This window comes from Poeciliopsis prolifica, unplaced genomic scaffold (assembly GCF_027474105.1).
Source record: "Poeciliopsis prolifica strain line A6 unplaced genomic scaffold, Auburn_PproV2 SCAFFOLD048, whole genome shotgun sequence".
In the NCBI taxonomy this organism is placed as follows: Eukaryota; Metazoa; Chordata; class Actinopteri; order Cyprinodontiformes; family Poeciliidae; genus Poeciliopsis; species Poeciliopsis prolifica.
Window position 1 is genome coordinate 2554344 of NW_026562423.1, and position 17746 is coordinate 2572089.

At 40.2% G+C, this 17746-nt stretch overlaps 1 protein-coding gene across 5 annotated transcripts in view; it reads left to right on the top strand.

Moving 5' to 3' along the window:
* spag9b (sperm associated antigen 9b) overlaps positions 1-17746 on the top strand; it is a 41925-nt gene that overhangs the window by 10296 nt on the left and 13883 nt on the right. For 2 of the 5 annotated variants that reach the window (XM_055057454.1, XM_055057456.1), the window contains exons 2-14: positions 371-491; positions 2738-2808; positions 4225-4322; positions 9492-9636; positions 11631-11696; positions 12587-12974; positions 13622-13715; positions 14164-14288; positions 14725-14782; positions 15538-15690; positions 15768-15825; positions 15906-16036; positions 17008-17064. In XM_055057454.1, coding sequence (XP_054913429.1) covers positions 371-491; positions 2738-2808; positions 4225-4322; positions 9492-9636; positions 11631-11696; positions 12587-12974; positions 13622-13715; positions 14164-14288; positions 14725-14782; positions 15538-15690; positions 15768-15825; positions 15906-16036; positions 17008-17064 — 1565 coding nt within the window. Of the gene's footprint in view, positions 1-370; positions 492-2737; positions 2809-4224; positions 4323-5813; positions 6601-9491; positions 9637-11630; positions 11697-12586; positions 12975-13621; positions 13716-14163; positions 14289-14724; positions 14783-15537; positions 15691-15767; positions 15826-15905; positions 16037-17007; positions 17065-17746 lie in introns of those variants that run through there. The other 3 variants (XM_055057455.1, XM_055057458.1, XM_055057457.1) reach the window with 3 other exon arrangements.

Below are 17746 nucleotides of genomic sequence, written 5' to 3' on the forward strand. Positions count from 1 at the left end.
CAGAGTTTGAGTTGTTTGACAACACAGTTTGGAACCGCACCAGGTTTGCCCCCCCAATCGAACAGAGCCTACAGGACTACAGGTGTGAAAACACCCCGAGTATCACAACAGCCCCGCTACACACAAACGTGACATACTCCAATGTATCTTCAAAATATGAAGGTATTTTCAATATCCCTCAAAGCTTACCTCCACCAGACCGTCAAAGAGATACTGAAAGCTCCCAACTCTCAGTCTCTCTTGTGCCTCTTGATGCCTTCCTCAACTAATCACCCAGTCTGCCACAGGAAGGTCAGAGGGTCCATCAGTACCTGTCGGTGTAAAATGCTAAATGTCTACCTCTGCTGTGTTGTTTTTTTTTCTCCTGCAGAGATACATTGCCTTAGAAGACTCCCAAGATGGAGAGAAAAAGGACCTCCAGTCTCGACTGGTAACTTCGGAGTCCCACGCCCGGCAGCTAGAGCTAAGGACAAAGAACTATGCAGATCAGAGTAAGTCCACTGCTTCTCTATCTGGTTTAGGCCATGCTGTCACAATATTTGTTCACCCAGCTTGTGTAAGCCCAGTGGAACTGAAGCATGTTCCCAGTCCACAGCAATCAAGTGGAGGTAAGCTTGACTGAGAAAATACAAACTATCTGGTCTCTAGTTCTAGTACAGCAGGGGTTTCCAATGCTAGCCCTTGAAATCTAGCATCCTGCAGGCTTTAGATGCAGCCCTGGTAGCTTTGACTGGCTTTTACCAGATGACCTGAAACATTCATCAAGGTCCCATCACTGCTTTTAAACAATTGGTTTCTGAGACCTTTTACATTTTCTTCCTAATGACATCTTGACTCTTTAAACAGTGGCTGCTGTCATGTGACTGATTCTTTTACAAGTAGTGTTTATCAGTGACTATTTCTGAAGCAGAAAATCGTATAAGTTGAAGATAAAGGATAATGTAGTTATGGTGTTTTCAACAAAAACATCATAACTACATAAAAAAACAAAACCCCAGCCCTCATGATGCATAACCGCACCGTTGATGACATTTGCTTGACCACATTTGGCTGGCAGTGTTTTGCTAAAGGGGAAATTTAGCTTTTCATTTCTTCTGATGTGATACTTCCTTTTCCCCCCCCCCAACAATATCTATTTAAATCTATTTAAATCTCTAGTTAAGGTTTGTATGTTCTGAGCAGATAAACAGGCCTTACATGGATTCATTTTGACTACTCTAAGCTGCTCCGTCTGTGTTGCTGAACAGTGCCCAGCCTAAATACAGATTGACACAAACAGATTAAGTCAGACTGTCGTGCCTCTGATTCATCGCCCAACACCTCCTTGTCTACCTCGGGATACTCCTTGAAAAGGCTTGAGCCACTGCTTCCACAGTATGCTGTCATTTGTAACACCGACTATTAATCATTCAGCTGGAGATGATGAGTCTTTGCTTTAATCATGGAAAAAATACCAAGGTTGGAAGGAAAGGAGGGTTTTTGTCAGTGTGAACTATTGCTGAAAGTCTTAATTTGAAGTAGTTGGTGAGTTTTTGCTCGTTTATCTTTTTTCAATGAATCTGTCATTCAGTCATTTCTAGGTCAAAATCTAAAATATTTTTGACTAATTAAATCTGAACAAGGAGTGGACTAGCAATTAGCAAACAACTGGTGGAACCGCACGTACGAGCAACTTCTCAGTGCCACGCTGGTAAAAATGCTTTTTAAGAGTTAAAGGAGAAACATTGTTGCGATAACGTTCTGAAGGCGGAGTGTCAGAAAGAGCAGAAGCTTCTTAAAGTGACAGAGGCCCAATTTCAAGGCGTCACATTTCTTTCATGACATGTTTTTGGTATGCAGCATTTCTATAACAACTTTTGATTGTGCTATGAAATGGAACTATGTGTCTGGAAAATATATAATAGTACCCCTGGTGGAACTTTAACTTTTTATAGCTTTTTTCCGCAAACAAAAATCAGCTAAATTAAATGCCACTTTCGAGTTCGCTGTAATGTGTTGGCTGTCGCACCTGCTTTGCATGTGGGGGCTTTTCTGGGGTCACTTTCTTCTACACACCTTTATATTTAGGATCAGTTTGTTTTTTTTCTCAGTTCTATTTTCCACCCACTTCCTCAAAACCGTGCAGAATTTCAGTTTCTGTAACTCCAGCTGATGCTTTCAGAACCAAACGTCTGCTTTGTTCAACCTAAACTGCGCTCTGCTCAAGATGCTGCGAATAAGCCATTCAGCAAGCTCTGATGATCCCCTGGGACAGTGTTTTAGTAAAACTGTATGTGAATAATAATAACTATTCCCCTTAAAATAAGCAAGATCAGCAGAGGAATCTGTAAACTTTCTACTGGATTTTACAAAACAAAATTGAAAATGTGACACCAGTGTCCTCAGTTGAGGGGTTTTCACAAGAAAACGAAGAAGCTGAGGAGTCTGGGGTACAAACTCGGATGTAAAATGTAAATGTAATCAAATCTGAATCTTGTGAAGGTTGACAGAAGGACATGATGTATGTAAACAACTCTTAGTCCATTCAGAAAACGTGCTGCTCATGTTCTAATAAAGTTCAAGAACGTTTGTGGTCCACTGTTGCCCTCTGCTGGGAACGCGTTGCTATTACAGTGAATCACACAATTACTGCACTGAATCCTGCATGTGAAAACTATTAAAAAAAAATGTTTCACATCATTAAATCTGGTTTATATTTACTATAATCACTATGTTTATATCCCCCCTGTTCTCTTAGTAAGCAGATTTGAAGAGAGAGAAGCAGAACTGAAGAGGGAGTACAACGCTCTTCATCAAAGACACACTGAGGTAAGCAAACGTGGAAAAAATGTCAACTTTCGTTTGTAAGAAATTTTTGCATTTTACCAACTTGTTTCTTTTGACTTAAAGTAATAATGATTTAAAGTGACAGAGCCCAAGTCCTGACTCTAATCGAATAATTGAGCGAAAGGGTGATGATGGGAAGAGTTGGAGCAATCAGATCAGATCAATTTTAATACAGTTCAGGATAACTCACAATGCTTTATAACAAATAATCACATTAAGCAAACAGACAAAAGAAGTTCTTAATAAGTAGATGAAGAATTACAAGAAGGGTAAATCAGTCAATTTTAGGTGGATCAGAGACTCTGGAAATGTGGTCGTGTAGATTAGGAAGGAATGCTGGAGAAGAATATTAAGAGAGAGAAAAAAGCAAAAGTTCATTTTCTGTCAGCTCAGTGACTTTAAAAACACAGCCAGAGGTACAATGGAGTCGTCTAGATCAAGGACACGGAAAACGGCGGCGACTCATCAGCCCCAAACCGCTACTCCTGCTCTAGTTTCAGTAAACTTTTTGTTGTAGTAATACACTTCTGTTTCTTCCTTAATAGATTTCAAACACTGTGCTTGTTAACAAGATTTCTTAAAGTTGTATTAGATTGAGCATTTCCAGATCCAGACTACGAAAATCCAAGCTTTAAATAATCAAATATCCTTCTTTTTTATTTTATTTAGTTACTTTGTTGGCTCAGACTTTGTCTCCTCACTCACTGCAGCTCTAGGTAATAAAAAACATCCATTTTGTCTCTGGCATAAGCTTGTTGATATTGTCTGTAGTTACTTTTTGTTCTTTTTTCTTCCTCTCATGTTGCACCGTACATGTAGAACTCTGGCGCCCCCTGTGGGTTGAAAACCCTGGTCTAAATCAAAGCTTATTGTGTCTGTTACACACAACTTAGTTTTGATTCACGCACATAAAATCCTTGTTAAAATACACTGTCTTTTCAAGGAGAATGAAGACTTTTGAAAGGTAATCCTTCTAAAATGATAGCCTCAGTATGGAAGTAAAACATATTTCAGTCGTAATGAAATCGTTGTGCTGGGTGAGGATGAAATAAACATGAAGGGTCTGAACAGGACTGATAGTGCCGCTGAGCCTTTGATCGCTCTGTCAGCTCTCCATTATTTATAACCGAGTCTCCAAAGCTCTCAGGTTTCGGCTGCCGGCTGCTGCTGATCTGAATAATGTTACAAAAAGATAAAAGCTGTCCCCTGCACACTTCCAGCACACACGTCTCATTTATTATTCGCTTCTTTATTTTTTGCCAAAGATGTGCCCGAGCGATTCAACGTTTTATGTAGCAGGAGATCATTTACTGACAAATCCCTATCAGTATATTTTTAAAGACACTTTGTTTCTTCCGGATTGTCTAAACGTAGCTAACTCTTGTTTGCTTTTTGTAGATGATCCACAGCTACATGGAGCACCTGGAGCGAGCTAAACACCAGCACCCAACCACACCAGCAGAGCCGTCTGATACAGCATCGTCAGCTAAGAGACGGTTAGACCTACGCACACAGTTTTCCCTACTGATGCTGTTAATTAACTTTCTTTTTACATGAACTTAACTCGTCTATTGACTCTTTAAAAGAAATGCACGCAATCAAGATACATGAGGTTCTTCTAGTTTCATAGAAACATCTTGGTATCACTTTATTTGAAGGGGTGTTCATAAGACTGACATGAAACTGTCATAAACGTGTCATAAATGATGAGGACTGTTGTCATTAAAGTGTCTTTTGGTAAATAATGGCACTTTTAATGCAAATGATCATTACAAGTTGCATTAAAAGTGTCAACTTAGCAATATTTAGTAAACGATTACATTTTTTAAATTGACTTTATTTTGAATCTCACTGAATGCAGTTGGAGTACTGACTAATAATTATTGTTGTGTGGGTCTGTGTGTTTCAGATTGAATAAAACTATCTCCATCTACATCTATATTTTTAATCTACCTTCATAGAATAAAAGAACAATGTTCGAGCTACTCAAACAAATTCCTATAAAGAGCAAAATCGGAGAAATTGATCATTTTAAATGGTCTTTTGATTTTGTTTTTTTCAGAGAGATGTATGTATTTCTATCTACTTGAGTCTCTAGATTTGTTGATTCACCAATATGATGTGAACGGCCTGCTGTACAGTTTAACAAGCACATCAGACTGTTGTTTGTTAAAAGGAAAACCTGCCGTCATTTCATGTGCTGCGATCTCAAGGACGCTGAGTAAATCTGCACAGAGGGCTCTTGTTGGGCTAAACATTTTTTACAGTAATAAATCAAGCTGTCAAAAGGCTGAATTAGGGGTGGGTGATGTTAGTTTAGAATTGCATCTTGATATTTTGTGGTATTAGTGTGAAAATGAAAAATATATTATAGATGATAAAGTGTTTGTGACTTCTTTTTTAGGTAACATTCATTGCTCCACAGATACAAACACTGCTATTGAAAAGCATTCTCCTTCAAAATGGCTTCTTAGTAAATCTCACTTAATTTTTTATTTTTTTTAATTCACTGATATTTATTGATGCTCTTGTGGAACAAAATTTGGAGAAAATAATACAAAATTAAAATTTTAATGATAATTCAGATTTGTTTTTATTTATTTCGGCATTATTTCACCAAGAAGCCCCTTGAGATGAAATCTTTTGTTTTTGAAAGATACGGGGCCAAGCGGCACACCGGTGTTCACTATCGAAAGCAATAATTAAAAGGCACAGACAATAAAATAAAAATAATTAAAAAAAACACTTAAATGCATACAAATTAAAAACTGCCAAAAATAGAAGTTAAGACTTCATAAAATAAAGTCCAATTAAATGATTTAACATCATTAATTAAAATGTACTGATACAATAAATCCAAATTGTTGCAAGAAACTTTTCACAATACGTACGTATGCACGGTTTCTTCTTCAAAACTCAATTATTTCCTGAGTATTTAGTTGTAATGTGCAATTTTTGTTGATGCTGAAAACATAAAAGCTTTAAAGAAGTTCCCTTTAAAACAGCCTCCCACAGACACAAACGCTCCCCTTCCGGCTCCCTGGTCCGAAGCCAATCGGCTGCAGGCAGAGCAGAGACATATGGAACAAGCTGCCTCAGCATCCTACGACCAGAGGGAGCGATGGAGAGAGAAAGAGAGAGAGACCCAGAGGGAGGGGTGCTGGGTGCAGTGATGGTGAGGAGGGGGAGAGCGCGTCAGAGCGTTCTAGTCGGCACTGCAGCCGCGTTGCATCTCAGCACATGATAGGAAGAGTCAAGCAAGGGAACTAGCTGCCAGAAGAGTAAAGCGGAGGAAAGCTGCTGCTGGTACCAGCTTCTCTTGGCTCTCTGCGGATGATTCGCTGCTGCTGCTGCTGCTGCTCCAGTCCATCAGGAATCCTGCTGACACATTGTTGATCTGCTCCAACTCTGACTGACTCGGCTCTGAGCTGCAGCATCCGAAGCTGTGGATTGACTCCCAGCCAGAGGTGGAGGGAGAGCACGCGCCGTCTCTTGGAGCTGCTGCAGACGTAGCTCCACCGGGAAACGTCAGAGCGCTCCAGGGACCCTTCGCCACCTTGCTTACCAACCGTCCCCTCCCACCTTTGGGTCGTGGGTGGGGGCCATGAGCCCCGGGTGTATGCTGCTGTTTGTTTTCGGCTTCGTCGGAGGAGCGGTGGTCATCAACTCCGCAGTGCTGGTCTCTTTGTCGGTCCTGCTGCTGGTTCACTACTCGGTCTCTACCGGAGGCTTACCTGCCCTGCCTTGGTCGCCCTCCCTACCCAGACCAAGCAGGTACAACCTCTGCAAGTCTTCGTGCGAAAGTGGCGTGTTGTTGTTTATGTTCCTCACTCTCCTGGTAGTCAGTGACGTGGTAGCCATGCAGTCGCTTCATTGCAGCCATGTGGGTGAGGTACCAGCAGACTGTGTGAAAGTAGGTCAAGAGTGACAGGGTCCAAATTTCACCAGTTATTTCTCAATATCAGAGATCTTTAATTAAATATATCTTTGAGGTAAAACGTTCAAAAGGCAGTGTTTGTCACCGTCAGTGGCTCAGCTGTGAACTGTTTGAACTCAATGTGGCAGTGTGTTCATTGTTTCAGGCTCCTGCTTGTCATCACTGCATGGCTTCCCTGGTGGTGTGTTCCCCATGGAAGCCACTGCTCTACCCACTGTGTGTGTAGAGTTTCCCTCCATCTATAAACTGGAAAGCCTCGTAAACGTTTTCTTGAACGTTTTCATCAACTTGAATGTCTTGTGCACGTTCTTCTTAACAGTTAGCTTAAACCATGGCAATAAGATGGGAAGCATTTTTAGGTGACTGTTTTTAAATGTGAGCATATTTTGTGTGGTTCTCCTGCTGAAACATTTTGCCGCCTCTAATTCTCACAAAACTCTCACATTGCAAGATTTTTATTTCAGTTTTGATCCGGATTTTCCCCTTCTGACAATCTTTTGGACTTTCTAATTATCAGGTTAGCTCTTAAGTTCATTTTGAGATATAAAAATGCCAGGTGTAGAGTGACCTGATCCTCTTGGAAGGAAATTGGGACTGGTAGGATCTAAAATTGGAGATATTCAACATGTTTTGATTGTCTTAGTTCGGTATCGCAATGTGAGTGTTGTTTTTCTTTCCTGAGGATGCAGCCTGTTGATTTGTTTCAAAACCAAGGTGACAGAAACATGGAGGGTGAATTTAAAATACAGAAGTCCAGTGGATGTTGAAGACGTCTTTGTATTGTTTTTTTCTCTGTCCATAAACTCTCACTATTGCTTCTTCCCAGTCGGCCATATTTGTTTACTCTGAGCTTGCATTTGGTCTTGGTCTAGAGCGGTTTAGCGTGATTTCCCAGCTGACATCCGAATGTTGGTGAGTGAAGTCAGTCTATGTGTGGTGTGTTGCTCGACACGATGCACTGTATACCTAAGATATTTATCTCCTAGTGAGTGGTCGCTCAGGTTCTTAAAATTGGACGACATTTTTAAAATCCCGCCATGTGAACCAGACATAATTTTCTTCCAGTAGATTTTTCCACTATAGATTCACCTGTTGGTCCTCCAGAGTCACAGTGGGCCTCTTGACTTCTTCCCTCATTAAAGGGCTCTTCAGGTTCAGGTCGATTTGCCAATGTTGGCCGTCATTGTTGGAGTTCTGTGACAAAAACCACTTGATTTTGTTCTGAGCCTCATGTTGTTCATCACTTCTCTCAACCCCCCTTGTGAACTTTTCACCCGATCTATATGCCAAACTATTGTAAAATTGGTCAGAATTGCATCCTTTTCCTTCCACTTCAAAGTTAGGAGGCACTATGATTTAGTGTTAGAGATTAGAGTTGTCAGATTAGGATCGCCCAAATGTAAACTATTTTTCTATGATCTTCATGATTGGCTGTGATTCCCAGCATTATCTTTCTTCCCACCATATGAGCCTCAAGGGAAACATTACTGCACCACACACATTCATTTATGCAGCTTTGATTCCACCATATTGAGAAGACGGACACTCTCTAATGCGGGTTTAATTCAGCAGATTAATTGAGCCATTATGAGAGTGACCTGAGGCTGTGTCGATTACTAGAGCTCCGTTTTTTTTTTTAGCTGCTGTCACCTTTTCTGCAGCATCAATGCAAAAGCATGTCCTGTTCACCATCCTATGCTCTCACTGCTCACCATAAATCAGATGTTCTTGCACCTCACTGAGCGGTTCCGTTAATTTTCACCCGTTTGGCACGCTTCGTAATCTGTCAGACTTTACAAAGTCGCAAAGTTGACAACATTGGGTTGGTTGGCTGCCGTTAACCACGCACATGCAGACGAGTCCGTCAGTCAATCCTCTTTCATGGCGGAGCAAATGGAACAGAACTGAAATCATTTTCGTTATTGATTAATTGATTAACTACTGATTAATCGATTATTCTGACAATCAAAAAAAATTGGTACATAGCAAATATTTCATGTCTTTTTTCTACTATATTAGAAACACACTGAAAGAGGCAAATGAGCAATTAAATTCATTTTTAGACAAAAAAACATTGCTTAACTGCAATAATAGAGCTTTCCTTTAGTAAATGCTTAATCATTTGCATCTGCATCTATGAGCATGCTTTTAATATTAACATGTGAAAAGTTCAGCACTTACTGTTTGACTCAACATTAATACAATATAGGGCTAATCTGTTAATTTTTTTTAAATTAACTAATTAGTAAATAGGTAGCAATAGGTGTTTAATAGATTTTCTTTGCAGAATGTAAGAGTTTTGCAAATGGCCTTTTTTATATAAATCAAGTTAACAATTAATTGATGACTAAATTAGTTGATGATTACTTCAATTATTGGTTCATCACTAATAATCTAATTAATTGTTTCATCCCTGAAAAGGAGTATGTTGTGGATTTTCTGATCTTTTATGGATAAGATCAGTTTCTCATGTCGCTATTGCCTGTTGTCCCAAAATTAAGGAGGTCTAACAGTAAACTCCTAATTATTGATTGTGTTGGAGAGTCACAGAGATAAAAAAAAATCGTCTGTTTGATGGATCACATTATACTTTATTCAGTTTTCTGTGGGTTGGTGAAACTTTTAGACTTTGTTGTTTTTCTTCTAGTTAGAGCAACGGAGCTTGATCACTGTGAGGCACTGAGTGTAACGTGTCGAGCTCCAACCGGCCGTTTCCCTTTGTCTGCAGGAAAGAGCGCCCCATCTCCATGGTTTTCCAACTTCCCGGGCCCGATGGCATGACCTCTGAATTCCAGCGGGACCCTGTCGATACCCCGTCTGAACCATGGAGATTCAACAACCTCAGCCAGTCGCAGTCCAACACCAGCATCAAGGTACGGCCCACAATTAAACTCCTGATTAAAATCACAAACCTTTCCCCCCGGTGTACACCGTGAGCTCCCCATGAACCCAAAGCGGTGACATCACACCCAGGCTACAGGAACCAAATGGAAACATCCTCTGCCAGTAAAATTTCTATTCAGAGAGAATGGATTGTTCAGTGTGTCCTGAATTTTTAGCAGCTTGTGTGTGTTTGTGTGTGACGGGGATGGCTTGGCGCCCAGGAAGAAGGGAAGTGGTACCATTCTGGGGCCTGCCTTAGCCCTCCTGGGAGGGTGGAGGAGACACAGTCTCTTTCACATCGTTGCCGTTGAGGATCATACTTCCAGCAAGGCTCCATCATGAATATTAATGAGCCTTACAGGGCTCCGTTTGTGTTTTACACTAACTCTGGTTCAATGAACTTGATTGGAATCGGAGGAGTTGGATGACTCTCAGTAACCTCTAAACTTTCCTCCATCTTCAACCTTTAAAATTTTTTCGTACTGACAAGTTTTTAGTCTCCTAAGTGCCTTTTTATTCCTTGATTTGATGCCTTTTCCCTCACCATGTTTGGTGTGATATAAAAGTATTCTTACCCTTTGAATTGTATTCTCTTGGGGTTTCATGTTGTAGACGTACAACATAAACATATTTGAAATAGCTGCTGAAGACTTAAGGAGAGCAGCCTTTTAATTAGACAAGCGCTTTCTATTTGTTGATGTGTCTGTGTGCTTATTATTATTGTAGTAAAGCATGTTCTAATTCAATTATCTGTGAAAAGTGCTGTACAAATACAGTCTAGTTACTTTTTTGTAATGAGAGTAACACAAAGTAGAGCTAAACTGTGAAGATGATGGAAAATAATCTGCAGTAAGTCTACTGAGCATTTGTAGTCAGACCTCTATGTAAAATCTAATGCCTGTGTAATTTAAGAGAGGTGTTGTGATACAGGTATTTTCCTGTTTTCTTTAGTTTTAAGACTTTGAGTGGCTTCTTGCAATTTTTTGTGCTGCGTCTCCACAATGTAATGGTGTTTGATTTAACACGTTTACTCCGTCATGTGTCTTTAACTCACAAGTAATGTTGAAAGGATGCACTTTTCACATCTTTAAAATGTATATACTGTGCTACATGCAGCACCCGCCACACACAAACAGCTATTTCTTGTAGCTCTTTATTTTGTAGGCCTTTCTTCTTATTAAATTACACACAATCAAGACCGTTTTAAAGGATTATCTGAAGTGGAACAAAATGAAATTGGAAATTTTCTGGATTTTTCTATTCTTGTGTGTATTTTGTTGGATGTTTTGAGTAGAGCCACTTCAGCCTAATTGGCCACTCAGTGCTGCCACAACAACAACATGGTGACGCCAGCATGTAATGTTGGTCTTTCTCCTTGGAGAGAGTGTGTGGAAAAGGTAGGAAGAGCAAACAATGAGAAATGAGGAACGATAAAAAGAAAAAAACAAATGTCCTCTAGTATTGACCTGTTCAGTGTGAGAAATCTTTAAATAGTGTCTGCTTGTATTGCAACATCTGTTGTTTTCAAGGTGACAGGGATCCGAAGTGATCCTTAGTTATTGTCCTGATTGATTATTTTCCGTGTGCTCTGAGCTATTTATAGGAGAGGCGCAGAGGATCAACAGGAAGAGAACAATGCAGGGTTAGAGTGTCAGGATGGCACAGAGTTAAAATGGTTCAGCTTTTATTTACACACTGAGCCCTCACAATGTAGGTCACATAGTGAGGAAGAGGAACGGTATTGAATCTCATAGTTAAAAAAAAACAAATGGTTGCTTAAGTGTCAGTTTAGTAACTTGGCCACTTAAAATTCGAATCTTGCAGAAAATAAATGACATTTATCTGTAAGCTGTTTTTCTTTAGTTTTACATTATTATACAGTATCTCTTTTTCACTCTCGTAATAGGTCGATTACCAATAAAGCTACTTTTTTTTCCTCTCCACTCTGGTAATCTGTTCAGTAACCGATTATAATCTTCCTCAGTTTGAAGAGATTTTTTCCCAAGTCAGAGATGTTGGCGGAATATCACCAGGGAAATTCTCCAACCAGGTAGACCTTCACGGACAGATCTGAGTGACTAACCATTTTCTTGGCTGTATTTTCTGTGGTAGCGATGCAGAATTAGTTGTGTAAACACAAATAGTGATGCTAACACTTCAGAACAGTTAGAAGTGCATGATATCCACCGGCTGTATTTGGCTTTTCAGCTACAAATTGTGGAATAATATACAAAATATATTTAAAAAAAAGAAAATTTAGACGTCAAACATTTTATATGTCAAACTTAAATAGAAAGTACCTGCATGAGGATCGGTATTGGCGATACAGGTCCTTCATTTACTTTGTATCAGATCAATATTGCACAACTCTACGTTTTTGTTTTTTTTTTACATTAAGTTTCTGCTTTAGCTCTATTTTTGTTTATTTATTTGTTCCTTTTATATTTAAACAATCCTTAAACCCAATAGTCAGTTGTTAAAATATAAAGAGAACCTGGATGTACTTTTAACATAATCTTTCTGTACAGTTGGTAGTGGTTGCGTCAGTAGTTTTGGTTTAATGCTGTGGATTGTTAGATTCTGTCGCATCTATTTTGAGCCCAGATGTAGGGAAACATCAACCACTGTGCTCGTTTTCCAGGTATGATGTTGCATGTTGTGTAATTTACTTGCCTAAAGTTTTCAAGTCTGGTGGTACGTTCAAAGTCCAATCACATCAGAAACATTTCTGAAAAGCTCTACTTGTTGTTCTGGATGAAAATAATTGTTTGGTTTGCCGTTTCTTTAAATTGTCTCCGGTTCACCAGACTTGACAACGTTTGCTGCTTTGAGAATTTGGTTTTGTGGACATTTGTTTATTTTGTCACAGCTGCTCATTTGGGTTCTAATTTGTCCTTCACGTACCATTCTCTCATCCGCCTTCCTTTCCCTCCCGGTCAGGACGAGTTGGCCAATGCAAATCGTGGAAACTCCATGCCCAGCACAGCAGCCAACCAGGGAAACGCCTCTAAACCTTCAGCTGCAGCCTCATCAAACAATGGATCGTCCAAAGCCAACACTTCAGCGTCGTCTCAGGGCGGTTCTGTCACGCCGCTGTCTCCTCACGAAGTGGCCAACGGTGAACTCGCGCTCACCTCTTCTTCACCGCTGTCTACGGCTTCTTCCGATGTCACCATGGAGTCCGTGGAGCAGGAAACGTCAAGAGGACTCTGCAGGAAAAGTGGAAAATCTGAAAACAGAGAGAACAAGGAAACGTCGAGGGAAGAACAGAAGGGCTGGCGTGGAGACGACGTCCAGAAGACTGGCTCTGCGCCCGTCACAAATGAAGGTGACCGTCGCAGTTCTGTCACATCTACACCGTGCCATGCAGAAGTCTTTTAGCTTAATTCACACGTATTGACTTGACCATATATCACATGAATTATTTTTGATCTAATCCTTCCTTTTTACCACTGACTGTGTGTTTCAGGTTGCTGTCCTGCTTAAAAGATGAACCTCCACTCCGCTCTGATGTCTTTTCTAGCCTTTCACATTTGTTTTTCAGTAATTAGTATCCGCACCATTCTCCCTGAGCTTTCTGATCTTTGTCAAGAAGTTGCATGTCAGTTATGAAGTAGAAATCCAGGAGAGTGGTCAAATATATTGTTTTAAAGCAAAATTTTATGGCATTAATGCATGAAGCTAAGCCAGTTGCAAACACATCCACAGCTTCATCCCTGATCTGCTTGCTCTGGTCCTTCAAAGTCAGTAAAATTCAGTTTATTCACTAATTAAATTACAGACAGGTGGACTGAAAACTTTGCCCATGGAGCCAAGAAATAGTCATGATGTGGGGAAAGAAAAAAAAATCTATGTTTTACTTTCATTTGAGCAGAATGTCTTGGTTTCTCTCTCTGTTTGGAACATTGACACAAACTAATTAAATAACATGGTCAAAGCTACAGCTGAACTTTGTTTTTTGTTTTTTTTCCCCAGATGGAGATGAGAGCCCAGAGAAGTCTGAAGTGCAGGCCATCCTAGAGTCCACTCCTGAGCTGGACATGGACTTTGACAGCTGCCAAGGAACAAGGTACATTTTTAAGATTACTGCTACATTATTCCTACTGCTGCAGTATGTAGCTTTTATAAAAGATATGTTACATTTGTCAAAAATGTTACTATGTCATATAGACGAGGATGATTGACAGTGCTAAGACCCTCCCCGTGGCTCTGATTGGTTGTTTCTGACAGGGAGCTGTGGGTTTCTTTAGAAGGTGATAGTAGCACTGGGAGGAGCTCAAGTATTTGTCCACAGATTATCTGTCATACTATATTATCACAACACAGTGATAGTTTGAACAAATGTGTAAATAAACTACTTTGTAAAAGTTACATACTGCAGCTTTAATGACTAATTTAATGGTGGAAATGGTTGCTAATTATTGCACCGTTTTCCTCCAGTCTGTTCAGATTTTAGTAGCAGTTTAGTACGAGTTATAAATTATGTTTCATATATCGACATTGTGATTTTTGACTAGCACACCGACCAAAGGTGGCATCGAGAATCCAGCCTTCGACCGCAACAACGACTCTCTGTTCGACGAGCTGGCGTCTGCAGGAAACGACATGATCGGCGACGTGGACGAGGGAGCCGACCTGCTGGGTAAAACGCCCGTCTCTCTCTCTCTCTCTCGCGTTACATTTCGGCTTTTGCTTTAACAAACACAGTTTTCCTCTACCTCTCTGAATTGTGTTTTGCTTTGGCTTGCGGCGTTAAACGTCCTCACAGACGAGTTCTCTGGTGTGTATCGATGATTTCCTTCTTGTTGTCTCACTGGTCGTCTCTCGCTGTTGTAGCTCCTTGTATATTTGTGGTGTCTTTATGAAGGAGGTAGTAATACTCTAGAGTAGCAATGTTTAAAAGGGACGTCATTATGAATAAACCTTTCTCATCATCCTTTTTCTTATGTCACGGTCAGTCTGCAACCTTTTAGGTAAGGCTGAAAATGCGTAGGTGGATAGTGTAGGCAGAGACACACACTGGTTAGAACTGGTGAATGATGACTTGCTGCCTTATTAACCTAGATGTTCATTTCCAGGTATGGGTCGGGAGGTCGAACATCTAATCCATGAGAACACCCAGCTGCTGGAGACCAAGTTAGTGCTCACTCCTTAAACCACATGTGTCAAACTCGAGGCCCGTGGGCCAAAATTGGCCCGCCACAGCTTTTTATGTGGTCCTCTAGATTCTAGAGTAAACACTAAGTGTGCTTAAATATTATGTTGTTAATCAGATCAGTGCAGTTTTTATCGTTTTACTGCCAAATTATATCAATCAGTCCCTCCAGCGTGAGAATTACCATGGAAATTTATGCAGAACCAACAAATCTCTGCACTTTCTTGCTAATGCATATATGCAGGTTTATTCCAGACTTTTCCAAACTTTCTCACTTGTGCTAAACATTTGCCTCAGCCTTAATTGATGTCAGATCATAGAACTTTGTCTATATAAAAAGTTGCATTTACTGTCATAAATGAGCGCAAATATTTCCAAATTAATACCAGAAATAATATCGCAAAAAGAATCACAAAGATGTTCAATTACATCACTTTATTTTAAGAATTTTTTCAACGATTTCAATGCCCTTTAAGAGAATTCACCTCTGACTTAAAAGTTTTTGTAATCTTTCTCTCTGCAATGGTAAAAGCCAAAATATTAAATGTATAAAACACATTTGTTGAGTTGCACAATCTCCCACGGTACTGTATGTCGAGCTTTAAATTCATGCTACAGAGTGACGTAACTTGTTAACAGGCGCACACTTGAATCTGCATGCCAAGCCTGAACTTTGAGCGTGACGTTTTTTATGAAACGCATCGTGTTGAACGTGGTTTAATGAATGTGTTTCCAGAAACGCTCTGAATGTGGTGAAAAACGACCTCATAGCTCAAGTGGACGACCTGTCCTGTGAGAAGGAAGTTCTGCGAGGCGAGCTGGAGGCCGTCACTCAGGCTAAGACCAAACTGGAGAAGAAATACAAAGAATTAGAAGAGGAGCTAAAGAAGTATGTTGCTCAGAGGTTTTAAAATATCCCCACTGTTACTTGGCGCATAATTAACTCCGACGTTTCCCGCGTTGCAGAGTTAAAGCCGAACTGGATGAGGCCAAACAGAAGGTCAAGAATGAAAACGAGGACGACGTAAGCACCTGTTCATCGAAGTCATGGACGGAGTCAAAACGTGCGCGCGGGTTTGTCTCACGGTTACGTTGTGCCTGCAGAGCGACGTGCCCACAGCCCAGAGGAAACGTTTCACCAGAGTGGAGATGGCCAGAGTCCTGATGGAGAGGAACCAGTATAAAGAGAGGCTGATGGAGCTGCAGGAAGCCGTCAGATGGACAGAGATGATCCGGTAAAATAACGACAAGCTCTAAAAACATGTCCAACCATTGAGAACCATAAACTTCAATGGAGTTTTTTGGTACTTTTTGAAGTAGAAAAAAAAAGGCAGTTATGGAATCTGAAAAATTTGCTGTGCTCACCAGAGTTAACTTTTTTTGCTTCAGTTAAAAACTGCAAGTCTTTTGGGGTAAATCTCTACCAGCTTTGAATTATGTGGAGGGTCTATGAGTCTATCTGCAATGAAGGCCTAAAAAAGTCTTTATTAAACTAATGTTAGGTCAAAAGAAGCGCAGGCGATCCAGACAAATTCACAGTACTGTAATTCCGCCACTTTTGCGCTGTCTGAAAAATTCCAACTGTTTTTGAAAGGGGAGACATTGCGCCTTCTAGCCAATATCGGGTTATTACGGTAGTTTTAACCCCTGCTGAGCAGGGAGTGAAGTTAATTCTTTAAAAAATTGTAAATTGCAAAAATAACTGGCTAGATATTTAAAGTTCCAGTTATTATGGATAAATGGGCAAATATATTTACTCACAGGACATTTAGAGAACTGCATACAATTAAAGTAAGCAGAAATATCCAGGTAGAAATTCGAAACTTGGGTCATAAAGGCTTAAATAACACAGGTCTTGAATGTTGTTGTGGAAGTGCTATTTAATCTTGTATATCACTCTGACATTTTTCCTCATGGGATTTTTCTGTCAGGCTTAAGTTCTTTGACTTCAGACGGTTCAGGCTGCCAGTAATTGGCGACAAATATAGCCTGGTTAGCTATCGAGTTAGCTATAATAAAATAATAATTTAAAGTAAAATGCACTAAATTTGATGGTTTTAGCATGAGAAAATGTGGAACCGCTGATTTTTCCAAGGCAACGCAGGAGGTTCCCTGTAGTGCAGTAGAGACTAAGTAGAAATTCAGGTGTTGTCGTTGTAATGGAAACGGCTTCATACTTTTATTTGCTTTTTTTTTTTTCTTTCAGCGCTTCAAAGGAGAATCCCGCTCTTCCAGAGAAGAAGAAATCCAGCCTCTGGCAGTTGTAAGCTCCTCTTTTTATTCACCTGAAACGTTCCCAACTATGTGATCCGGATGTCATTTTGACCTTTTTTTTTGCATTTTCTCTGGGTGTTTCCTCCAGGATGTAGGTAAATCTCGGGTGGCTTGTGACATTCACGTTCTAATAACAAACTCTTAACAGAGGAGAGCAAACCAGGAAGTGTTGCGCTTGATGCCAACCCTCGGATTTTTGGCAATGCTCTCCTTTGTTAAGTTTTATAAGGAAACAGTTTGGTTTGGTTTGATGATGGACGCTGTTTTGGGGCAACATCTGACAAATGTACCGTCTCCACCCTGTTCCTGTGTGTCCCTTTATATTCTGCCTGATGTTGTGATGTCTCTGTGCAGGAGGTGTGTTGGGACGAGGGTTGTTCAAATTTAGTGGGAATATAGTAATAATTTCTTCACGTGCATAGACTTGAAGGCTTTTTGCGTTTCTCACTGCAAAAAGCTTGGCGGTAAGCCGGGCTTATCTCATAGGAAATGCTGGATGCTTGACGTATTCTGTGAAGAGCCAATGGGAGCTGAAAGAGATGCACCGATCAGAATTCAGTCCAGATTCACTGAAAATCAGTACGATTTATTCCAGGAGTCCAACTAACTTAGGTGCTGATTATTTTGATGATTAATAGGATAAAAATTTTTTTTGATTGATTAAAAAAAAT